The sequence below is a fragment of the Sinohyriopsis cumingii genome, unplaced genomic scaffold (genome assembly GCF_028554795.1).
Source record: "Sinohyriopsis cumingii isolate HCF-2022 unplaced genomic scaffold, ASM2855479v2 utg001505l, whole genome shotgun sequence".
Classification (NCBI taxonomy): domain Eukaryota; kingdom Metazoa; phylum Mollusca; class Bivalvia; order Unionida; family Unionidae; genus Sinohyriopsis; species Sinohyriopsis cumingii.
In genome coordinates this window covers 232,297-259,998 of record NW_028316006.1, presented here as the reverse complement: position 1 = coordinate 259,998, position 27,702 = coordinate 232,297, and the positions used below count along the sequence as shown (strand labels likewise).

The 27,702-nt window shown below is 34.7% G+C and overlaps 1 protein-coding gene across 2 annotated transcripts in view; it reads right to left on the bottom strand.

Annotated features, from left to right (window-relative positions):
* Positions 1-866: 866 nt before the first annotated feature.
* Positions 867-27,702, bottom strand: part of LOC149772431 (uncharacterized) — a 46,525-nt gene continuing 19,689 nt past the window's right edge. For both annotated transcript variants that reach the window (XM_089947824.1, XM_089947825.1), the window contains exons 6-12: positions 27,210-27,424; positions 24,177-24,284; positions 20,342-20,464; positions 17,423-17,724; positions 10,651-13,018; positions 8,542-8,672; positions 867-4,190 (exon numbers count right to left, since the gene is read on the bottom strand). In XM_089947824.1, coding sequence (XP_089803950.1) covers positions 4,074-4,190; positions 8,542-8,672; positions 10,651-13,018; positions 17,423-17,724; positions 20,342-20,464; positions 24,177-24,284; positions 27,210-27,424 — 3,364 coding nt within the window. In that variant the 3' untranslated portion in view covers positions 867-4,073. The remainder of the gene's footprint in view (positions 4,191-8,541; positions 8,673-10,650; positions 13,019-17,422; positions 17,725-20,341; positions 20,465-24,176; positions 24,285-27,209; positions 27,425-27,702) is intronic.

Here is a 27,702-nt window from a genome sequence, read left to right as displayed (position 1 = left end):
TTTCTAATATAGCTTTTGCAATCATCATTTAGGCCATTTTCAAATAGATAGCATTGTCAATAATCATTACCAGTAGGCACTTTTTCTAATAGATATTACTGGCAATCATTAGGCCTTTTTCCAGTGAATACCATTTGCAATCTTCATTAGGCCCTATTCTATTAGATGGCACTGTCTGTCATCATTATCGTTAGGCCCTTTTCTAATAGATGTCATTGGCAATCCTTACAAATATGCAGTAATGTTGGCATTCAAGCACTTATGCATACTTGAAAAAGGGCACGTGTGTTCGGTTGCATGTTTGAGAGAAAGTAAAACTTGGAAGTTGCATAAATGTAACAGAACCAGGATTTCAAGCCAGTTAGATTTACACATTTTTAATCAGCCGATTGGCTCCTAAACAAGCAGATTTTTTAGTAGCATACATTTTAAAGGCTTTGAAAAAACCTAATTGCATTCTTTTTTGCCATCATGTGTATTTTCTTTATACTATAAAAACACTGCAAGTTTTAAACATGAATCAGATTTGGTTACTGATGGTGGAAAATATTAGAGTCAGTATATTGTCAATCAATGCAAAGAGGAAGAGTTCTTTATCTTGTGGTTCACTGATCTTTTAGCATTTTTAGTTTCCTTCAGAAGATCACTGAAAATTGGACGTCATTGTGATTATTAAGCTTTTAATACACTTAAGTCTGATAAAAAAATACACACTTGAATATTGACAACTTACATTTGTGTAGTACAATCCATAATCCAATAAGTACTGTACATGTATTGAATAAATCCATGAATTAGTATAGAACACATGTTATAAACTTCATGTTTAGCTCACATTCCATTAGAAAGCACAATAAACACATGTATAAAAAATGGTATTCCTCGTTTTTATTTATATCCAATTGTCACTAAACCACAACAATTGTCTCATGTGTTGTTTATATGCTACATCTACTTAAACTGGTCTTGATTTTAGTCAACTGGAGACCGCTATCATCTTGCCAAGGCTACCCATTGGAAAAAGCTATTCACTGGGAAAAGAAAACATATCAATAAATTAAAAAGTTTAACAAACATCTTTCCAAGATATGCCATCTTCAATTAACTTGACAGCCAGATATCTACGGTTTCAAAAGATTGGAAACTTAATTTGTGTTTTAAGCCATGGTTGGTAGCAACCAGAAGAATAATTGTTTCCTGCCAAAATGAAACTTTCATGGCACAATAAATGTGTTCCAGTCACTATGGAAAATGCAACAATCCATAGATTCTATTGCTTTTATTTAAGTTTGTTGCTGACTTCCTATGAAAGATTCTTTGTTTTTATCAAAGACTAGTTGGCTTGCTTTGTACATGTGTTATTGAAGTTACCACTAAAAGACAGCTTTGAAGGACCAGACAGATGTCCATTTCTTATTGTGACAGCAACATCAAAATAACTGTAGAACACTGAGACTTATTTTCTTCATTTGTTTAGTATTTATATAGAATGATCAGTGCTTCAGAGGTAATCAGATTTCTTTAAAATTTCAGCAAAAGTATTTTTTGTGGGTACATTTTAAAAACAAAAGGAATTAGCCGTCATTTGGTCAGTTGTAGTAGTTACTGTTCCTGCCTTCAAAAGTTGGATGATTGTTGCTTGTCCCTGTCATGTGTCTACTGGATAGACCATCAAGTAGAAGAAGAAGAAGACTGACAGATGATGAATATGCAGTTGTTCTCTTCTGTCAGGGATTATTAGAGAAAATGTGAGTGTTCTGAAGAATTTAATTCTATGAGTGAAAATAAGAGGAATTTTTCTTACCATCCACAAGAAAGGCAGTCTAAATAAATATATTAATTACTAGTGAGTGACCAATACTCCTACACTATTTCATCAAAAAAATCCATTATGAGATAGTGTTTCATCCAGTTGTTCTCCGCTAAAATGCAGAGATCTCACAGCATACGGTACTCCGGTCAGAGATCTCACAGCAAACAGCACTCAGCATACATAGATCTCACAGCATACAGTACTTGGGTCAGCTGTCAGAATAAGTGGATTATGATATAACAATGCACTGTTAAGATAGTTTGTCAATATGAACAGAGAATTTGTTTTTCTAACAATAGATAAATTCCAGTGCATTTTATATTAGGTTTGCAGCTTCCTTTCATGATTCCTCTGAATTTCTTCACTCCAAACCCAAGGTTGTATATACCAATATAAACTGCTTGTTGCAACAACAACAACAAAAATTGACATATGGTATATTTAGTCACCAGTAAGAAAATAAATCATAGCACGATCCCTTTTAACAAAAAGAAGAAAAAAATGGGTATAAGAGAAATATGTGTACATGAAATTTCGGAAGCCATGCCACAATCTTGTTATATCTAAATTCATATTATAACAGAGCGTGCTATAGCACACGTCACACTGTATATACATACATATATATATGCCAGCTGCCTTCATTGTAATGGAGCACAGTTCTTTAAAGTTCAAAGTGACCAATAGAAAACTAACTTGATGCAAATTTACAGGTCCTAAAACCACAAAATTTTATGAATATAACCTACTTTCTTTATTACAGTATTCTTAGTATTCATGGCACCTAGTAGGCTCAAACATTTCATTGCATTAACATTGATGCATACTTAAGTTTTTTATCCTAAGCTGAAGTCACACTTGATTGATTTTACTGCTATCTTCTATTTTAAGTGCTCATCATGAAAATAATAAGCCCTGCACATTCACACCCTTTAGATCCACTGTGAAATACACCTTTCTTTCATTACAGTGATCACTGCCAGCAATGAGTCATTAAAGCACAGAAAATATCATTTCTGTTTATGACATTACCATTCTTGGGTGACAATTGCTTACTTAAAACAACCCCATCTCTTAACATTTTCACATATTTTTATACCAGATTAAAGTTAAAAAACCAGTGTGGTTGGTGAGAGAAATTTTATTTTGAAAAACACTGTTCAAAACTAAAACTGAAACCATTCACAAACTCTGGTCTACCCATCAATATTTTTTTATTTAGAAAAAGTTTCGCTTTACATCTGAAGATTTATTATGTGCATTTCACCCCATTTAAAAAAAATTTATGTTTCCTAATACTTCCTTTGTTGTAAAATCTATTGTAAACAGGTTCAACTGAACATATTGGTAATGTCCATTGTAAGTAGGTTCTGCTGAGCAATTCCATTATAAGTAGGTTTTGCTGAGCTTTTCTGTAAAGACTATTGTAAACAGGTTTCAATGAGCACTGTTGTCATGTCTATTGTAAACAGGCTGTGCTGAGCACTGCTGTCATGTCTACTGTAAGCAGGCTGTGCTGAACACTGCTGTCATGTCTATTGTTAGCAGACTATTGTTATAATGTCTACTATAAACAGCTTGTGTTGAGCACTGTTGTCATGTCTATTGTTAGCAGACTATTGTTATAATGTCTATTGTAAGCAGGCTGTGCTGAGCACTGTTGTCATGTCTATTGTTAACAGATTATTGTTATAATGTCTCAGCGCTGTTGAGTTACTCTTGCACATATGCATCTTTGACAGCCATACTGAAGACCATAGAAAATTTCATAACAATAATATGATTATAATACCATGCTTCACATTGTACAAAAATTTGTAACTTTTCAACAGGAAAGACTGGGTTATATTAGCTATCAATAAACATTAACACCAGAGATGTTTGTAATAAAATCTTTTAACAGTCAAGGACCAAATATAGATGTCATTGTGTTCGGACTTTTTCTCCTCAATAGCATTTCTCTTAAGCTGAAAACTGAGTTCTTCATTAATGATAACTAAGCTGGAAAACAATAGCCAATGTCTAACCTGGCACTCTTTATATGCCTATGTTGAAAAAACAATAGCCATGGCCTAACTTTGGCACTCTTTATATGATTACTATGCTGGAAAACAATGGCCTAGGCATAACTTGGTACTTTTTCATCAATTCATATTGCTGTCACTTCACTACCCTGACTGGGCTGCTCAATGCATGAGTCACAAGTGTTTCATTCCAATGACTGTTTTTCTAGAAGCCATACTATAACTATGGAAGAAAGTCAAGTTTCTTCTAAAAGATACTGCACTGCTGCTGTTCGTATGTGGTCTGGAAAGTGAAGATGTAGCAGCTGTTTTCCGATGTCAGAGACCTCTGGAGGTTCCAACTCTCTGAGGATCTGAAATTAGAGTTACAGTAAGGATTGTAAGGACATACAAACCATATATATATATATATATATATATATATATATATATATATATATATATATATATATATATATATATGAATGATCTGAAATCTGAAACACACAGCAGTAAACTGAACTGAACTGTTAGGGATACTTGCATACTGTACTGGTATAGATAGATGTGCAAATAAATACTGGAATTAATGATATGCATGTACATACATTATACACCAGTGTTTGCTGAGCCATTTATGATTGTAATCTTGATATGCTATCATTTAAATCTGAGATGCTTTTCAATCTGATCATACATTTCCTACTGCTATTAAAACATTTTACACTGCAACCTTTTTCCCCCAAGTCATATCCCTCAAATAACATCTCTTTTCACTGTTCATGTGTGATATACAGTGGCCCCCCTCTCTTATATGGCCACCCCTTCTGCACTGGGAAAGTGGCCTTATAAGACAGGTGGCCTTTCCAGAGGGGGACTATATTTTTTGTGAGAAATATATGTTGTTGTTGCTGTTGTAATAGGATTTAATGCCATTTTCAGCACACGATAGACTATACATGGCGGTCAGTTTTAATGGTGGAGGAAGAACCCGGGAAAACCCTGAGAAAAAAACCCACCAAACCATGCGAAGCTACTTGCAAGCTTTCTTACATACCCACAATTGTCGAATCCGAGACTCGAACCCATGCAGACAGGTGAGATGGCAATGATCTGTAACGGTGTGCGCTTTAGACCACTTGGCCACCCAGAAATATATGTAATGTACATAGTAAGAATGCTACATGCTTACATGCATTAAATCTTGGTACATACATAATTTGTAACTTTCCATTTGCTCTATTTTCCCACTGCTGCTGCATAATCTCGGTTATTCGAGTCTTTTCAGCTTATTATTGTCTTATTCAAGTCTTTTCTACATAAAATTGTTTGGCAAGTCCCCCTCTTCCTAGATGTCATTGAGTAGAATAACTGAATTTCTTCTAAAGTAATACATCTCTGTTTATGTGATGACATGTTAATGTTTGGAAAAGATTTATTTGGATGTTGCCAGCTATATGCGATTTAATTATGCAGAGAAAAAGTTTGTAAAGTGGACAAAATGCCTTCTTCATAAAGGAAGCGATAAATGTATTACTTTCCTTGATTCATGAACTTAATAATGGTAGGTCTTGGGAGAGATAAAAATTCATTATTTTAAACCCCATGACTTATAATCATGGAAAAATATAGCATTTCTGGTATTCCAACACTTATATACAAATAAAATGTCAAGACAAAATTGGCAAGATCGCCATATATCACTGAGCAAGGACCAATAATTAATCAATTAACACATCAATCAATTGTTATAAACTACTTGGACTATTTTTATCTTATGATATGCATGTTCATATTTTCTGATTTCTTTCTCATGAAAAAAGGTCTATAAAAAAATTTCACAATTCATGGGCCACTTAGAGCTTACTGGGAGATCTGTACCAGAGTGCAGGTCAATAAAGACTTCACAATTCAAGGGCCACTTAGAATTTACTGGGAGATCTGTGCTAGAGTGCAGGTCAATAAAGACTTCAGAATTCAAGGGCCACTTAGAGTTTACTGGGAGATCTGTACTAAGTGCAGGTCAATAAAGACTTCATAATTCAAGGGCCACTTAGAATTTACTGGGCGATCTGTACTAGGGTGCAGGTCAATAAAGACTTCATAATTCAAGGGCCACTTAGAATTTACCGGGCGATCTGTACTATCAAACTTATCATGCATATTGCAATAATGTCACTTATAATCTTTGTTTATTCCCAAAAATTTCTGATACAGATATTTCTTTCTTCATGGATTTTACCAAGTCTCATTCTTCCAAATATTTCTTTCTTCATGGATTTTACCATTCTTCCAGATCAAATTTTAGATATACATCTATTATTGTTTTATTTGCATTTTTTGACACACTGAAGAGTTATCTTTTTCAGTGACATATGAAAAACTATCAAATGATGTAACTGATATGAAATAAACATGTTAATGAATATTTATAAATATATTAGGCACATAACCATCATATATTCACATAACTGTCACATAGTCATTGAAGAAGGACCATATAGTAGGTTAAATTTCTGATTACAGATCAACTAGATCATTTTCAATCCATTTTAGTTTTGTTTTGGGTAATACAAAATCATAATGTTTTATTAATTATTCATTCCACTTTTGATTTTGGCAGGCTAGTTGTTTCAGCATCCTCTTTTCATTATGAATTGTAGATTTGTCTTTTGTTTTCCAATAAATATCCAGGCCCTGAAAGTGCCTTCAGTAAAGGGAATTTTGCCCAAAGTCAATGCCAGTACCTGTTTGTTCTACAACATTAATTCATTACCTTTATCACATAATATTAGGATGATTACTATAGCAGAGTAAATATGCTTATTTAATGTCCCTTACATCAAAAGCATGCTACCACTGCAATTATTTTCAAAGCATTATTTCAGAAACTTCTTTAATCTAGAGACATTGTTGAAGTTTAATGCAGTGCCTTCTATAATCTGAATCAAAATTTACTTCATTCCAGCACAAGTTATAATCTTAAATATACATAGGCAATGCCTAGATGTAAACAATGTCACTACAAATGCAAGCAATGTAACAAATATTTTTGTTGTTTTAATACTGGTACCACATTTTAAGGTTGTTGTTGTGTTGTTTGTTGTTGTGGGGTCTAATGCCATTTTTCAGCACACAATAGGCTATGCATGGCGGCCAGTACTAATGGTGGAGGAAGAACCCGGGAAAACCCCAGAAAGAACCACCGACCCACGAGAAGCTACTGGCAAGCTTTCTCACATACCCACATGGATGAATCCGAGACTTGAACTGCCACAGACAGAGGTGAGATGGCAGTGATCTGTAACGGAGAGAGCTTTAGACCACTCAGCCACTCAGGGCCCCCTGTTGTGGGGTTTAACACCATTTTTCAGCACACAATAGGCTATACATGGCAGCCAGTATTAATGGTGGAGGAATAACCCAGGAAAACCCCGGAAAGAACCACCGATCCACAAGAAGCTACTGGCAAGCTTTCTCACATATCCACATTGGCCAAATCAGAGACTCGAACCAACGCAAACAGAGGTGAGATGGCAGTGATCCATAATGGTGAGCGCTTTAGACCACTCGGGGCCCCTGAGCAATCAGTAGAAACAATAATGTGTAAGGTGTTCCAAGGCTTGTAGTGCATGAAAAATTTGTTGTAATTTTATGTCTTAACTTATAGGTAAAAGAAAAATTATTTTTGAACCGAATTATGGGTGTCCCAAGACTTAGAGTATCCCAAGAGTTTTACAGTCATTAGGGAAATAAATTGTATTATTCCATCTTTTTTCAGATTTTGAAGAGGACCTTTTCTACAATGACAAGGATAAAAATTGTGCCGAGTAACAGACTTTCAGTTTGTTAATTAAACTCCGAGACAATCAGTCAGTTTTGGGATAGTGACCATGATGCAAATTAGATAAATAATTAACACTGTGTAAACATATTTATTTTCTTTAAATATTTGATTGATATTTTTCAACTTCATGATGATATTGCTGCAATCCCTTTAGTTGATGCTAGACAAATACCTGGGCAGAATGCTACATACAAACATATATACATACACACCTCTAGCTAGATAGGTAGATGGGTCAGTAGGTAGACAGACAGCCTCCTCACACCATATTTGGCTATCAAACATTTGGCTATCACAACAAAATATTCTACAAAATTGGACTTGAGCCATTAAAATGACTCATATATTGCTCTATCGATTAGACTCCTAGAAATTACTAGGTGCTGTTCCCTTAACTTACGTGGAACATGACAGTTTTAAATTCAACCTATTTTCGCTAAAAGAAATATAGGCAATGTCCTTCAATTCAAATTCAATTGTTGATTTGGTATATGTATGACATAGTACCAGGAAACCTTGTGACATGCCAAACGAAAAGATGTTACATCAGGGACTCATTTTATTTTTAATTTGGTATAACTCATTTGAGATTTAATATAACTTTAAATTTAGTATAACTCACTTGAGATCTAATAGAAATTTGGTATAACTCACTTGAGGTCAAATACACAGAACAATGTATTTAGCTCTATGTTTTATGAATTTGAATCTGATTGGGTGACTTTTAAACATCTGTTTAACTTTATTAAAACATCAAACAATTATTTCTAAAGGTAAGCAAATCATTTCTACAATATGGTGAGAAAATGATGAGTAACAAAAAGAATCTGATTTCTGAAGAAGAAAAAAATGAAAGAGGAAATTTAAAATATTCTTACCGCATCTCTTTTGCAGATTTCTTTCTGATAATGCTTTTTGGAGGTCTTCTCTTGTGATTTTATCTTAACATTTTGTCTGTCTGTCTGTGTTGGCAGTGACAGATTGCTAGACAGCTCCTCCACAAAGTCTGCTGAAAAAAGAAAGCACTAGAAATTTTTTAAACAGTATACAGTATTTAATGCTAAATTGTATTAATTAAGTAGTACCCACAGTATTTAATGCTAAATTATATTAATGAAGTAGTACCCACATTGTTTAATGCTAAATTGTGTTAATGAAGTAGTACCCACAGTATTTAATGCTAAATTGTATTAATGAAGTAGTACCCACAGTATTTAATGCAAAATTGTATTAATGAAGTAGTACCCACAGTATTTAATGCTAAATTGTATTAATGAAGTAGTACCCACAGTATTTAATGCTAAGTTGTATTAATGAAGTAGTACCCACAGTATTTAATGCTAAATTGTATTAATGAAGTAGTACCCACAGTATTTAATGCTTAATTGTATTAATGAAGTAGTACCCACAGAATCCATGATCTGCATAAAGATAAATCCAAACCTGGATTTTCAACTGTCGATGTTTAAATAGAACTGTTCCACAAATTCATGTTTTCAATACTTTAATCTATCTGAATTTAGAATTTACTTTATTGTCTAGCTTGCTATGAACATCTACAACCGAAAGCATTTAGCTGTCTGTGCTATTTGATAAGATACTTAATGAAAACAAATTTGTTTTAAAACTTTCTATATGTATTGTGCATCTTAAAGTAACATACTCATTTAAGTTTTGAATAGATTGTGTCTTTGATAAACTTATTTTATTTTGTTTTTAGCAAAATCCCTCATCAATATTATATATTTTATTTCTGTATGCATATATATATCCCCTGTGCCATGTGATATCATCTTCATGTGCTACAATGATCATTCAGAATGAAATAAAATCTTGAAATGTTTAAGAAGCTTTATCCTACTTGAATAATCTCCAACAAAATGTATTTATGTCTGATAGTTTCATTTGCTTTTTTGTAAAATCAACCTAATTAACAAGAGTGGGCATGAGATACACAACCTAATTAACAAGCATAGGTATGAGATACACAACCTAATTAACAAGAGTGGCCACCAGATAAACAACCTAATTAACAAGAGTGGGCACAAGACACACAACCTAATTAGCAAGAGTGGGCACAAGATACACAACCTAATTAACAAGAATAGGTATGAGATACACAACCTTATTAACAAGAGTGGGCATGAGATACACAATCTAATTAACAAGAGTAGGCACCAGATATGCAACCTAATTAACAAGAGTATTGATTACACACTTGTGCTTGCAGGTGTGTAAGAGACAGCCTTAGCATTGATTAAACAATTGTGTAACATTAGTTAGAGCCCTAATGTGAACCACAGTATTTGTCATAGATGTTAAACTTACACACACACACACACACACACACACATATATATATATATATATATATATATATATATATATATATATATATATATATATATATATATATATATATACACACACAAATAACTTTTACTCCAAAGATATTCAGTACAAGGGAATATATCCGATTTGTCTCACACAGCTGAGTCACCTCCCTTTACAATACTCTTTGAAGTGTGTGATGACTGTGATAAATATGGTAAATGGTAAATTGTACTTTTGAAAGGGAATATCCAGTTTCCAACTTCAACTCAATTTCCCAACAACAAAAACATGCATAGCTTCTTTTATAACTGTTCTGTCCAACAACATTCCATGTTATTCCTTTGGATTTTAATTTAATGGCAATGTCAGAGGACAGAATGCTGATATTTTATTTAGGGAAATTGAGGTTTAAAGGCCGTAAAAAAAAAAACGTATGAAATCTTTAAAATATTATTATGATATTATCAGTTACAAAATAAAGATTTGCACTCATCCTTTTCAGGAATGCAAGCTATTTTGATAATAAGACAAGGGAAATAACTCTTCTGAATTTACAGGTTCATTACTACAACATCATGGCTCACATCGCATTTTAAGCAAAAAAACTATTTTAGATTGTAAAATAATAAGGTGTTTATAACCATAATCCTTACCACCAATCAAGTTCTTGGTTTGGTCCTCCTTTAACATATCTTTCCCATCACCTGCCACATAAGATCTAGGTTTTACTGTCAATGAAGATATGGGTTTTACTGTTGCTTCCAAACCTTGTTTTAATATACGTGTATTGTCAAATTTCACTTTGCCACACATATTGTCACTCTGAGTTTTACAATATTGAACACAACTGCTTTTAATCTTATCCAATTCCTTATCATAATCAACACTATTTCCTTGATTCTTTGGACCTTCTCTTGGAAGAGCTCCATCCAAAGCTTTATCATGGCACTTTCCTCTGTCCCATACAAATATCAAATTCCCTGCAACCCAGCGACGTACCAACTCTTTTCTACCAGTGCTGCCATCAGAACTACTAGCACAATTGGTTTTACGTAGACAAGTCTCCCCTGCATTTTGTATTGTCTCCCTTTGTAAACTACTATCACCTTTTATCATCCCATTATCAGCCAAACCTAACATCACATTATCCTTGTACACAGTTTGTCTTTTGGATTTTCCTGGGGAAAGACTCTGTTCAAAATCTTCTACAGACCTATTATCAGTCTCCTTATTTTTGCTGGATTTCATAAAGGTACAACTTCTAGTCTTCCTTGTGTCCCACACATGTTTCTGGTCTGTACTTCTTACATCTGTCTGAGAAGATTTTTCCAGCACATCAGAGTCACCTCCCTTTACAGTACTCTTTGAAGTGTGGGATGAATTACCAGGTGCTGACAAGTTATCTCCCTTCACTAAGATGTCATTCACAAACCCCGTTTTTGCTGGACTGATTCTGTCTGTCTTCACTTTCTTTTTCACATGAAGTGATTTTTTCTCTTCCTGAATGTCCAAGACTAATTTTCTTTTCACTGTTTGAGATGGTGTATGAGTTGAATGGATCTGATCCAACTGACCAACATGAATTCCATCAGACACTCTACAATTTAATTTAGGTACATTTTTCATTACTGACGCAGACAGATTGTCATTAATAATGTCACACTCTCTGGTAGGTACATCAACATTTTCTTCACTTTTTAACTGTTTGCCACCTGATGATAAACCACTGACTAATTTATTGTTGGTTTCTATTTCCATGGAACTAAATGTTTTTAAGTTACTGGTAAAATCAGCAAACCTTTTTCCTCCATCAAAGTCTAGTCTTGCTAGAGAGATCAATCGCTCATTCTCATGTCTCTCTTCATTAATAACATCTTTTTCTTGCCTGTGTGACTCTCTTTCATGAGATTTTTTTATTTTGTTCACAGATTCATTTGCATTCATCTGTTGCAGCATAAGGGTTGCATAATTATTTTTTGTTTCAAAAGACGATCTTGTTTCTTTGTGTGAGGCTGTCTCAGAATACGTATGAGACCCATGATGATCCTTTACAAAAGTTTGCTCCTTAGAACAATTTAGATCCGATGATGCCAGGATGCTTAATCTCTCTTCTTCCAACTTGTCTCTACTGATAACAATTTCTGGTGAAAGTGTGGGATTAAATGGCTGGGTCTCAGGATAAATATTGGGTTGGAAGGGTAATGTTGCTGGGATAGAGTCCCAAGAAGTATTCTGAAAATTTTGTTCTGCTGTCAGAGCTGCTCCAGTAACTGATTTTCTGCAATCCACAGCCTGGGTTTCAAAGTCAACACTTGAATTAAGATGTTCATCATCCGTCTCTTGTTCTGCATCTGAATGTACAGAACTATTGGAATAACTAAGTTTGTTTGAAAATGTCTTGTGCTGTACATTTTGATCCAAAAACATTATATCTGCAAGAGGTCGTGTTTCACTTGCTGCATCCTTTCCAAATCTTGATGACCTTCTCAACTTCATATCTACTTTCTGAGCGCAATGGCTTCTTGATTTTTCCCTATGCTCATTTGATACAAATGACTGAAATTCATCTAACCATGAATTGCCTGTCAATGATGTTATTTTATCAGTGTTTCCTGTCAATGATGTTATTTTATCAGTGTTTCCAGTCAATAATGTTATTTTATCAGTGTTTCCTGTCAATGATGTTTTTTCATCAGTGTTTCCTGTCAATGATGTTATTTTATCAGTGTTTCCTGTCAATGATGTTATTTTATCGGTGTCTGTGTCAATCTGATATAAAGGAGCAGGAGAGAGATGATTTTCTTGTAAACTGTTCTGACTAAAGTTGTCTTTACAAACCAGTGGCTCCCTCTGTGTGCTATGTGCAGAAGGTGAAGCAAGCTGCGAGTCCAGATGAATACTAGTAGTGTCCAAATGAGGACCGTGATGACTAATTTGATGATCTAGAGATTCAAGTAATGACTCACTACATGATAATCTCACGGACTCTATCTCATTTTGCCACATGGATGTCTCTGAAGTCTGAAACAAACAAAAAATCATGACCAACATAAAGCATTTTAATTACATTCAATATCAATAAACAAAAGTATGGCACTTTGCTGTTCTGAGAAATAATGCAGGCTTATGATGTATTGTAGAACATAAGCCTACATAATCTACAGACCAGCCACCATGAGTGGAATAAAAATCAAGGTGCCAATGGAACAAAAATCAGGATTTGAATTTTAAAAAAACAGGATTAGTGTTTGTGACCACAAATTTACAAAAACTTCACAAAGGAATTGTCATTTCAGCTGACTCATTATTTACTTTTCATTTTCATCTTTCATGCTGATAGGTAACATTAATTCAATTAGCACACAAAATGAAAGATGAAAATGAAAAAATGATTTTCACAGTATTACCATAATGTATTCCTCGCGGATTTCTGCATCACTTTTGCTCTTGTTGAAGGAGACGCAGCATTTTGAATCAAAAGGTTTTCAGGTTTATTTTAGTTTTCAAAAATTTAGATTTGGGGTAAAAAGTCAGAAAATCAGAATATTTGGATTTTTTTTAAAAAATCAGAAAAATTCCAAATAAATCAAGATAAGTGGCAGTTTAAATATCTTTCAATCTATGTATCATGATGACTTGTATATTTCACTGTTGCCTATTATAAATTATTCCAAAGATACAGGCATAATTAACATACACAAAAATTGCTCATAACCAAACTTAACAAAATACTTAATGATATATATATACACAGTGGAGCCTCATTAATCCGGACACATTCGTTCCCAGTGAATATGTCCGGATTAACGAGCTTTCCGGATAATTGAATCATGCACATTTTTATTTTACAATGTCATCACAACGTATACATGTACATGTATATGCTAGCTGTAATTGTACTGTATATTCAATAATGGTTGAAATAAATTAATGAATACTTCTACTGACGTGTGTTTATTTCATATTATTATAACATGCGATTGTACATACATGTACAGTAAATATAAGTTTAGACAATGAATACTTTGTTCATGTCGACACTCTCTGCTTCTTCCTCATACAATTTGCCTTTGATGCCCCGCTGATTCTTGGAATTTTGTAGCCAACCACGAGAATAGGCAAAGTCAGTGATGCCGAGTTGGTCTCCGAGTATCTTTGCCTTGACAATGAGCATTTCATCGGTGACGGCGGCGTGGTGGGTCCACATGTCTAAGAACCACAAGAAGACGGGCATCATCGACTTGTTGATATTTGGCGTGGCGAGCGTGAGTTAGGTCTGCTGAGTCGGCAGGTATGGAAAATCATTTGCCCGTGTTTTTTTTTATGATGTCCGCAACTGTCGACATGCCAATGACTAAGGATGAATAAGCCATAATATGCTGGTGTATATCTTGAATGGTAGGTTTTGGGTTATCTTTGTGCTGGCAAATCTTTTTTTATGCTGGCCGGTATCTCTACTCATCTACGCTTGCTTGATGGTGTCGCCATAATATATGTAAAATGTACAATGAATACAAACTGATATCTCACGTTACGGTAAACTAATGAAATGCAGTCATTTCTATTAGTCATATTTTACAGCTGTTATTGTTGCTAATGAGCTGATAATTGACGTCCACATTTTATTCTGATATGAAGCCCTATACTGTCCACAGCTTAAATCAATTAACTGTATTTGTACAGCCATGAGTAAACTATGATTGTTACATACAATTGGTAAACAACAAAGAGGCTTAATAACACACTTAATTTATTTACCGTATGTTATGTCAAAAAGCGTGGACAATTTGATCCCAGTGTGATTATTTAATTATTAACACCCCCGTCGGCGACTAGCTAAAACATTGTTTATACAATCGCTGGTTACAACATGGTCACACTACCTAGTTTTTCCACACACATGATCACGTGATTAATGGATAACTTTAACATTCCACTAGAATTTTAACAATCAGAGACTGATACATTGGCACACCTCCAAATTTGCATAGGTGAATCTGTATTATCCGACTGACTGTATTTTCATATACGATTTTTCATTTTTCTTATGTTTGGACAGATTATTTCCGGATTATCGATACAAGTTTTAAAGTAATTTTACACTTTGGTCCCCGATTTTGATTTCTGGATCCGGAACGCAGATTTCTTGATTAACAGAGCAAATTAATGTTTAGGAATTCCGTTCCTGTTGAATTATGTCTGGATAGCGAGGTTTCCGGATAAAAAGAGTCCGGATTAACGAGGCTCCACTGTATATATATATATATATATATATATATATATATATATATATATATATATATATATATATATATATATATTCACCAGGTTTTACTGATGCTGAATGAAAAATACAGGGATCGTCCTGGACTTCGCTAATGTTGCAAATTGTGGTTTTTTCCTTATTGGTGACAAAATATACCAAATATACCATCTGGTGATTTTTTTGGCGACAACCTTTTTGGCTGTTTAATATGTACATACAATCATGGATTTGTAGTGGAGACATTCAAAGGGACCACAAAAGGAAGCCACAAACTTGGATACACAATGTACTGGAATCTATCTGTTACATAAACAAATCCTTTGTTCGTATTGAGAAATCCATCTTTACAGTGCACTGTTATACCATAATCCACTTATGTTGACATCTGGCCTGAGTATTGTATGCTGTGATACACTCAGTCATGCTACTGAACTGTAACTACAATCAACTGACCTCTGAAGACACAAACAGAAACAGCTACAATTAAATGAATGACAGCTTATTCTTCTGTTGTTTTTTTATAAAATTTACCAATAAAATAGTTTGCGGAAACTTCAGAGAAAACTGATTACTCTTGAAGTACCGATTGCTGTGTATAAATACAAAGCAAATGGAAAAAAATCTCAATCAAAATTATATACTGTCAACAATGCAACTTTATCATGGGTAAATAAAAGTTTACCATTGCTTGTTCATCATCTCATCCTAAGAGTAAGTTAACAAAATTAACAGCATTTGGATTTAGTGCAAATTCATCAGACACCAGTCACTGAACCTGATGGTATATCTTAAAGTCCTACATCATCTACATGTAGTGATGGTAGCAGTGCTTCAAATGCAACACCACATCATGATGAACAGGTCAAAAGTTCCCGAGTATGCTCTGTGATATGTTTCTTCATTCCTTCTTTTAATTTAATGATGGTAATTAATGCTTATACATATGGTACAATAATGCCAGGTGTTGACTCATATAAGTTTCATTGGTGAGAATGGAGATACTATTTTGTTTGTTGAGAAAAAATAATTACTGCATTTAGTAATCATTCTTGGGATTTAGGAAGCAATTCACTACAAGCAAAGCATGTAAAGCGCAGCAAAAATAAATTTCTGAACTCTTGGTTGACGGAGATGTACTTAGTGAAGCTAGCCACACAAAGAAAAGAAGGGGGGGGGGATTTTATTCCTGAATGCACGAAATCAACGGTCACATTAAACATCACTTATCTTACATTGCAAAGAATGATCATAGGGTTTTAGTATTAAAATGACATTAACTAAAGTTCCCTTACAAAACCATTATTTGGAAAATAATATACATAATATAGCTTTACTTAATACCTGATGTTTCTATTTTTAAAAAATGAGAGAGACTGTAGATGTCAGGAAAGTAGATATTTTACATTTGATAATGCATTTATTTCAGGTGACAACAGTCATACCAATGCACTAACGGTGATGCAGGATGCAAAGACCATGAAAGTAGTGCAAAACGGTCATGTAATGATTTATTTTGTAACATTATGGCTGTATTGCTTGTTGTCAATAAAGTATTAACTATCCCACCTTTTTCAATTTTCATTGCCTATTACATTAATAGACTTGGAAAAATATTCACTATTTGTTCTGGTGACATTTTTGAAAATTGATGACAAAATATTGAGGTTGGCGATTTGTTTGGTGACAACTTTTTAAAAACCAGGACCATCCCTGTGATGGATGAAAAATACTGTTGATAGATAACAAGCTGTGGCATACAGATACAAATAACCTCATCAAAAGGTAAAGCTCTATCGTATTACAGATCCTGTTAAAGACAATGATGATACCCAGTGGAAGTTAAATCCAACTTGAATTCTGAATTTCCAGGACCTCCTTAAAAGACAGGAGAGTACGAGAACCCTGCATTATGGAAAAGATAGCTTTAAAGTTGGCAGTGGACTTAAAATTTCTATATTTGCATTCAGAGATTTTCTCAAAGATGAGAAGAAGTTAATTGCAATAAAAATACAGCATCAATATTTTACTAAGAGAGCAATAAACAAAAAGTGAGCTTCGACGATGATGGTTCTTTCAATAAATAAATGTCCCCTGTGACTGAAAAAAAGGATTCTTGTTTTGTTAAAAAAATTAAACTACTTTTGTCACAAGAAAATTACCTGAGACTGAAACTGTTCTCTTGGTCCAGAATCAACATGAATACCAGTCACTATTTTCCAATTTGATGATGCTTGGGACAAAGCATCAAATTTCTGTCTGTCTGTACTCTCTACTTCAACATTCATTTTCTGAGCAGTTCTATTTGATGAAGTTGGTATGTTTTTACAAGATTCTAGTTTTGGAGAAATAACCATCAAACCAGTTGTTTTGGATGGAGAGATAATGCTCTGAACATCTGATGTCTTTTGACAGGTCACCAGTACGGAACTGTTGTTACAAATTGCCTCCCTTTCCTGAATACCTGGAAAAGAATATATTCATACAAGCAATAATATATAAGGTTGTAAACTTGTTATTTTAGATTCCCAGCTTTTTTCCAATCTCATCAAGGAAAGAATTATTTATCTTCAGAAAAAGTATGAAGATTTGTTATTTGATTCATTCAAAGCATTTATTAAATTTTCTAAATAAAATATAAACCCACTGTTTTATTTTATTTTAAAGGCCTGCAGTGTGTATGCTTTCCGAATGAATCAGTGTTTACGTTAGTTACTTTGCACATGACTCTATTTATAGGAGTATAGTAGTTATCCATACAGTTTATACAGAAATAAATGCAACTCGGTCTATCACATGGTTATGCTCTGACCAATGGTCAACTGATGCAAGTGCAATTATTCATGGTTCTGACTCCGTCATTTCTCTACTTAAATTTCAATAAAATCTAAATTAGTCAAGTGAAAAAACCCTATACTCTTAAAAGTAAAATGGAAAATTTTTGGTTTTTATTAATAGCACAGGCTGATACAACAAATAATCCAGAATTATACCAAATGTTGTGTTTTAATAATTATAGCATTGTTGACAACCATCTGATGTATTGTGCAGTGACAAATGGAAAGAGGTGTTAAGTTTATGCTTGGTGCAAACATGTCAAGCAGAAATCAGATGATGACAAAAGAAAGCCTCATTGTAAATATGATTAAGAGAATAGAGTACAAATGTGCCAGAAATGCTGGCAAAATGCTTATTATTACTGAAGGCTGATCCGGGAAAGGCTATGTACTATTTGGAAAAAGACAAAAGTCTGCAGGGTACTTCATTTGTTTCAACTTACAATTAATCTTGTTTGTGAAATACAGTTGTTACTGTTCTGAGTTCAATGTTAATGAATTATAAATGTTGAATTAGAAAAAGAAATGGTTTTTATTTGAGTGTAGCAAAGCAGTGAAATTTAAGCAGGGTCATTAAAATTAAAATCAATGGGTTAGTGAACAATAATCCGATTTTAAATCATCTGGTGATGGATGGAGAAAGCAAAATCATGATCAGACATAATTTTGGTCTTCCATAAAAAAAGCTGAACAAATGTTAAGGGGGGTTTGGGGGGTCCTCCCCTAACCAGGTCTCGAGGGGCAGCACCCCCAATCCAGGGATCCATATTTTACACTCATAAAAAAACTGCTCCTGGTGCAACATATGATCATAAAATAAACCAAAATAATCATTTGAAAAACTAATAAACTTACCAAAAATGTTCAACTTTACTTCAATAATTTCACAATATTTATAGTCACATGGATTTGTTCTCCAATACTATTTATTTCATGTGCATGTCAGTGTTCACATCCTAATTAAGTCACAATAATTTGTCAATTTTTTCAGCAAATATATTATACTTCTCTCTCTTTCTAACAAATCTGTAAAATAAACACCCAAGTACATCAACTATATACAAATAATCCCATACATTCACTTGTTTTTTTCTCCAATGGACAAAACCTGTTGATATAACAGTCGAGCTCTTTTTGCGGCTTTGGCAAAGATTTCTTTAATCTTCCTTTTTTGTCACCACTGACTTTTTAAGCTCAATGAGCAATCGTTTCTTTTCCTTCTGAATGAAAGCCTTTTTCTTTTCAAGCTGGTGCTTGCATTGGCGACATAGAGTGCGCATATTCCGACAGAGGGCTACATCTATTCTCTCATGCAAGAAATCTTTCTTCTTAAGGTAAATAATTGCACTTTTTCCAGATGCATTCTGAGCTTTGATTTTTTCGTATGCAGCTTCTTTTTGTAGGTGCTGTTCCAAACTCTTCCAACCGTGATGAGCGTAATTCAGATTTTTCTTGCAGACATCACAAAATGCCAGTCCTCTAGCATTCAGTTTTCTTATAAACTGACCAACTAAATTTCCATACGTTTTTTTTAAACCTTTATCAAAATGTTCTGTGTCATGCTCTCTCTCTACAACTTGGAATGCCATGTTTTACAAGCATGCTTCTTCTTTCTATTGCCATGAGTTTCCATTACACAAAGATCCATTGGATGAATTTAAAACTTTGACCAATCAGAATACTCTTTATAAGAGTCATGTGCTAACTAATATATATGGAATGAATAATTTACAAGTGTCGTTGTGGAATCGAACCAGGCAGACTGTTTTAAAAGATGAAATAAAAAACGGACTATATCAAGAAAAGTCTGACTCAAGTCAGGAGAAAAGCGAAATTTAAAACGAAGAAAAATCATGTCTGCATGACGTCCCTGTTGCAAACAGTGTGTCATAATAACTTTTAAAAACCCTTTTTGAAATTTTGGCAAAAATGGTCAGGTACAAACATTACAATAGTGGACAAAGCAAAATGTACAACAAGGTCCAACATCCCAAAAAATTTTTTCAATTCACAAGTTCCGACTCCATTTCACTACCTCTGTCCTCTAATCCTGTTTCCTGAGTCCTAATTAATTTTTTAAAACTTTTGTTTATATCCACAAATTACCCAAACAGTATCCACTGAACACGACATTGAACATGTATGCATACATGCACTAAAAGTACATGCAAGAATGGATGGTAAAAGTCCTATAATGACCATAATTTGATCTAAATAGTACAATAACAAAAAACATCAACTGACCTCTGTCTTCTTTTCTTTTCCTCTCTTCCTCTGCCATGGTTTTCATGGAAACTGCAACCTCAAGATTTTCTGAGCTCATAGCCTCACACAAGAAAGATCTTGGACGATAGTCATCTCTCCATTCTAGATAAAAAAAAGTTTATCAAATAAACTCATATATTGTGTCAATAAAATTCAGAGCATTTATTTTCAATTAGCATCAAATTTTGCTGAGTATAATATGCACCCAACTTCATTATAATCTGCACCATAGCATAATGTATTCATGACCCAAGTATAATGTACAGCTGACATGAGTATAATGTACATCTGACTTGAGTATAATGTACACCTGACTTGAGTATAATGTACAGCTGACATGAGTATAATGTACACCTGACTTGAGTATAACGTGTACCTGACTGAAGAGTAATGTGCACCTGACCTGAGAATAGTATGCAGCACCTGACAAGTATAATGTGCAAAAAAATCTGAATTAAAAAAAAAAAAAACACACCTGTTTCATCATGTGCATGCTATATCCTATGTTTCAAAAGCTTCTTTACTGAACTCCATTTTTTTCTTGCAACATTAGCAGACCTGCCAGCCCTTATGATTTTGCCATAAGTCTTATGAAAATGACTCTTAAAATATGGACTTATGGAATAAAAGCAAAAACTTTGGAAAAATGATTGTTGCCAACAAAATCCAGATAAATGGTTCATCTGTTTTTGATCTGGATCCAGGTTTCATATTAGAATTAGTCGAGTCTGAGAACCAGTCTAACTTTACAGCAGTAACTCAGACTCTTTAAATTGCACATATTTTTTCATGCAAAGCATCTGCATGATCAAACTGCTATATTTTTTAATGGTATCCAGCATGCAATGCATGTTGATGATGACAGAGAAAATAAGCCTCTTAAAAAGTGTTATTAATCAGCAAAGAAAAATGGAAAGGACTATTCCGATTCTTGTAAAGAAAGGCAGGAAAAACACAACTACATTTATTTGACATCACGTCAATATGAGTATGTTTCGTGGCAGGATACATGATTGCAGTCATTATGAGAAATTGAAAAAATAAGGTCTATGTGAACTTTATGAACTTTTCTGTTGAACACTGTTGCTGCACGTTTCAAATACCAACCTTTTAAATACACTGTCCAGCTTTACAATAGATATTTTGGTACACCTTACTGAAAACTGGTCCAACTTATGGGAAAAAATCAACTGCCTTTACTGAGATGGTCTCGTTGGGGTTGACAGGTCTAACATTAGGATTTGCTTATGGAAGACAATGCTGAATGTACAGACTTCCAGGAATATCCAATATTTTGACAAAACAAATGCCTATCATGGAAAACAATTTGAGTTCCCTCTGGTGACTATTGAATGTACTTGGAATACACATACACTGTTAAAATTTTGTTTCCTTATGTTTATGTATGTAAAAAATTTACATAAATGTGCCTTACATATGAAAACAGCAAATTTTGAGTAAATAAAATGTTTGTCTGATAATTAATGTCTACCCAGTCAAACTAACATTCGGGTTTGGTCTCTACTTTCTCCAAATCCAGCCATCCCTATTAAACAAAAAATGTCTTTCCACCTATATAACAGATAAAGTACAGCATCTCTGTTGGGTTATCTCCCCACTGTTCCTGAAACCAGCTTAAGCTTGCATGAACTCTTGAACAGAATACCTCTGTGCATGGTTCTTTCAGCAGGCACAGAGACTGATGGATTTTTGAGAGAATCTCTGTCACTATATTCAAGAACTTATTTATACAAGATTTTAGTGACTCAACCAAATGTTTGAAGTAATGTAGTCTCTTAAGTTAAAATGTTTACTGATGCTGGAATCCTAAAGGTGACACTGATGGGGACAGAACTTTTGGGGGTAATTGCCAGAAAACTTATTCAATGGAAGAGCAGAAGGGCAAATCTTCCCTAAATAGTGTAGGATCAAGTAAAGAACAAGGGACCTGAGAGCATTCATCTTTAATTTCAGACAAGTATGGTAACAACAACAACTCCTATGATGGTAGTGATGAATAAAAGAAGCAGGTTGTACAGGACAGTAAATAAAAATGGGATTCAGTCTAGGTTGTGAAATTACATTTTTCAGTGAATTATGTTTCTCTGAGAATATATACCTCATCACATTAATGTTAGGGTAATAAGCTAGCTGTTTCCCAAAACCAGCTCTCCCCAAAAGACAAAAACAATCATCTTTTCCTTGTATATATATGTATATAGAGCTCACGTGAACCCCAGGTGGCTGAGTGATCTAAAGTGCTTGACATTGCAGATTATGGACATCTCACATCTGGCTGTATTGTTTTGAGTCTTGGCTTGGCTAACATGGTTATATCATATAGATGAAAGGCAGCAACTTTTCCCAATAACCTCCCCTTGCTGCTGACATGTGTCACTACTTATATAAGCTGAGTGATATATCAACAAGGATACTCACATGGCAGGACAGTTGGGAGGTTTTAAAAGTAAGATGATCAGGTTAGTATTCTCAGACAATGATTTACTGAAAACAATTCTTTCTCCTTCAAATACGTTCCCCAATCACATTAACATTAGGAGAATAGGTAACAGGAGGAGGGAATGGTAGGCATATTACCTTCATCCTCCACCCCCCCATCATTTAAAGGATGAAAGACTGAATTCCTTATACGAAAGACAACCCACTCTCATAGCCTGAAAACAGCACAGCTGATGGTCAGATAATTTCCCTAAAGCAAAAGCTCTCAACTCCGTTAATAAAGAGACTGTGCAGATTTCAAATGGATCAGGTGGTCATCTGGTCAGCAGCAACTGAAGCTAAATTGCTAAGAAAAACACTGAAGGCTGACTGTGCATGCCAGCCAACAGCTTCTATTAATCTCAGACTGAAGTGTTGTGTTCAAAAGCAAGCATCGCAGAGATAGCTCTAAATTCACGCGTTGAAATTTTAATGAGAAGACTACTGGGTATATTGAGAATAAAATACATGTCAGCCACAATAATGGGGCTTATGGGCGATATCTTTTCCAGGATTCACTGAGAGAAAAAAGTCATTTTGTTGTTCAATGGCCTTTTTCTGTGTACTTCCAGTAATGCTTATGGGCACTGACAAGACCTTGCATGGTAACTTCCCTTGATATATCTATCAACGAGAAACACAGAACAAGATTCAATGCCTGCCCACTGATGGTAGTTTATTATTGGCTACCAAGCCTGAATGCACCATTAGGATCAAGGAACTATCCGATCCAATCTGAACTTGAGATAGTTTGTGTCCACAGAAAGGGAACTTAACTTGCCCCTGCATGCCAAAGCTAACACAATCAGGAAATCTACTTTGTGTGATAGAAGATTCAGTGAAATTCAGTAAGGTTAAAATGTTATTTGAGGTTTCTGAGGTCTGCTGCAGTCTCTGGATACAGTCAAGTACATGGGTCTAAGACTCTGTACAGAGGGAGGATGGGCGCACCATGGCCAATAACATTTAGACTGAGACAATCCCAACACTAAGGTGGATGGTGTAAAAGGCCATCTAATATGGCAATATAAAATAAAGGACACAAACAATAACACTGACATACACTTAAGACAACATAGGTAAACATAACCTGAAAACTATATTGCTCAAAATAACAACACTGGGGAGCAAACCAATGATCAACACACACACACGTTAGACTTATTAATACAAAACCAAAGCAAAACTATAACTGACAAAACTAGAGAGGCAACCATGTGGTTCATTTTGTAGATATTTTAATTTCTTTTATACTTAGTATGTAGTAAGAAACTATATATATATATATATATTATATATATATATATATACAAACCCTTGATATTTTTTAACTGCTCTGACTCCTGTGTTGAGATCAGGAATTCTTGTACATCAAAGGGGGCCACCAGTAGCTCTTTCAAACATCTTCTTGCTTCAGTAATTCCTATAAATATAGGTATGAATAAATAACTTTTCTACAATGCTTGACAAAAATCTTAACAATTGCTCTCAAAGGATATGCTTAAAGTGGTCTCCGAAAGAACTAAAAAGTCAATGAAGGATGACCAAACCTTTTTTGTGTACTGCGCTGGTAAAGGGTTGTCAATGAACATGGGAGTGGCATGACCAGAACCAAGCATACATTGTGTATTGTGGACATCCATGCTAATTATCATTTCTCAATGAACACAGAAGTAGCATAACAAAGTTCCAAGTTTACATTGTATAGATGTCGATGATGACTATAAGTTCTTGATGAATATGGGAGTGGCATCAACAAGTACCAAGCACCTGCTATATATCATATGCTATCAGTTTTTATGGAAGATGGGAGTGGCATCAACAAGTACCAAGCATCTGCTATATATCATATGCTATCAGTTTTTATGGAAGATGGGAGTGGCATAACAAGTACCAAGCATCTGCTGTATATCATATGCTATCAGTTTTTATGGAAGATGGGAGTGGCATCAACAAGTACCAAGCATCTGCTATATATCATATGCTATCAGTTTTTATGGAAGATGGGAGTGGCATCAACAAGTACCAAGCATCTGCTATATATCATATGCTATCAGTTTTTATGGAAGATGGGAGTGGCATCAACAAGTACCAAGCATCTGCTATATATCATATGCTATCAGTTTTTATGGAAGATGGGAGTGGCATCAACAAGTACCAAGCATCTGCTGTATATCATATGCTATCAGTTTTTATGGAAGATGGTAGTGGCATCAACAAGTACCAAGCATCTACTATATATCATATGCTATCAGTTTTTATGGAAGATGGGAGTGGCATCAACAAGTACCAAGCATCTGCTATATATCATATGCTATCAGTTTTTATGGAAGATGGGAGTGGCATCAACAAGTACCAAGCATCTGCTATATATCATATGCTATCAGTTTTTATGGAAGATGGGAGTGGCATCAACAAGTACCAAGCATCTGCTATATATCATATGCTATCAGTTTTTATGGAAGATGGGAGTGGCATCAACAAGTACCAAGCATCTGCTGTATATCATATGCTATCAGTTTTTATGGAAGATGGGAGTGGCATCAACAAGTACCAAGCATCTGCTGTATATCATATGCTATCAGTTTTTATGGAAGATGGGAGTGGCATCAACAAGTACCAAGCATCTGCTGTATATCATATGCTATCAGTTTTTATGGAAGATGGGAGTGGCATCAACAAGTACCAAGCATCTGCTATATATCATATGCTATCAGTTTTAATGGAAGATGGGAGTGGCATCAACAAGTACCAAGCATCTGCTGTATATCATATGCTATCAGTTTTTATGGAAGATGGGAGTGGCATCAACAAGTACCAAGCATCTGCTATATATCATATGCTATCAGTTTTTATGGAAGATGGGAGTGGCATCAACAAGTACCAAGCATCTACTATATATCATATACTATCAGTTTTTATGGAAGATGGGAGTGGCATCAACAAGTACCAAGCATCTGCTATATATCATATGCTATCAGTTTTTATGGAAGATGGGAGTGGCATCAACAAGTACCAAGCACCTGCTATATATCATATGCTATCAGTTTTTATGGAAGATGGGAGTGGCATCAACAAGTACCAAGCATCTGCTATATATCATATGCTATCAGTTTTTATGGAAGATGGGAGTGGCATCAACAAGTACCAAGCATCTGCTATATATCATATGCTATCAGTTTTTATGGAAGATGGGAGTGGCATCAACAAGTACCAAGCATCTGCTATATATCATATGCTATCAGTTTTTATGGAAGATGGGAGTGGCATAACAAGTACCAAGCATCTGCTGTATATCATATGCTATCAGTTTTTATGGAAGATGGGAGTGGCATCAACAAGTACCAAGCATCTGCTATATATCATATACTATCAGTTTTTATGGAAGACGGGAGTGGCATAACAAGTACCAAGCATCTGCTGTATATCATATGCTATCCGTTTTTATGGAAGATGGGAGTGGCATAACAAGTACCAAACATATGTTATATATCATGGATATACTTGCTATCAGTTTTAATGGAAGATGGGAGTGGCATAACCAAGTGTCAAGCATACATAGTGATCCTGAAATGGAGCACTTATTGTTGTCCATCCAAAAAAAAAGTAAATCGCGTATTGTTTGGGGTCATCTCACCCTCTTCTGCTAATTAGGCATAACTGGTCATGGGTATTTTGTCTCAAATTTAACACTGGATTATTTTCAATGTTTTTCATGTCTGATTACAAAAACAGGGCTTATTTTGTGTGGGGTGTAATCCCAAAAGTTGACGGCACTATTTTGGTCAGTTGCCCCAACCCCCTTCTGCTGCTAAGTAAATGGATTTCAGTTTTGGTTACAAGTATACATACTTGCAGTACATAGTGGCAGAGGCAGAAACTCATGCAAAACTGGTGAGATTTTTGCATATTATTGTGGGCGATTTTCTGCAATGCATTTTGCAAATGAATGACATAACAGGTACCAGTATCATCCAAAATCCTGTGCAGAGCATTACCCACAATGACTTGCAACAATAATGCAAACTGCACATCTGCTGTCAGTTATTCTCCTCACAGAAATTAAACTTGAAATACCTCAAAATAATTGGGCCTTAATGATGTCAACATTTGTAATTATTACTGCCAATCTGGCAATATAGTCCTGTTCATAAAACTGCACAACAGTCCTGATTTTTCCTTTATATTTCATGAAAATGTCTGTGAAAACAACTTTTTAAAAATTCTTTCACAACCAAGTTTTGATGCTTTTCCAGGTTTAGTATAGGTTGCATGACAAAATTTCACCCATAAATCCAGATGTAGTTCAACTGATCATATCCAAGCACAGGAAAAAAATCTACCAAACCTGCAGTCTCTCCTGATGGCAACATTGGTACATCATCTGTTGTTTCTTGTTCTTTTATTTGGGGCAACCCTGTTGTCCTTGAAGTGATCTCCCCTGATGGTCCAACAGAGACTGGGGATTCCTGGGAGGCCTGCCCCATCTCTTCCAAAAGCTGTGTAAGCCTCAAACTTTCTTCTAGGGTGTTATCTGCTCTTGCTACCTGCTCTTGCTCCTTTCTGTAGCACAAGTAAGCAAACTTAATTCATTAATAAACTAGTTGGAGTTGATTAATTTTTCAATACAAACATCACTTTTAACACAAACTGACAAACTGAATGCAATGCATGAAACTGCATGCATCAACCTGAGTAATTTTTTCTGACAATTATTTGAAAACCCATGTGATGTTTTAGCTACGCCAATCATATGAGGATGAATAAACAATGGAAACAGAGAGAGAGAAAAAAGAGAGAGAATGAGATTATTCAATGAATATCTTCTAATTTCAATTTGT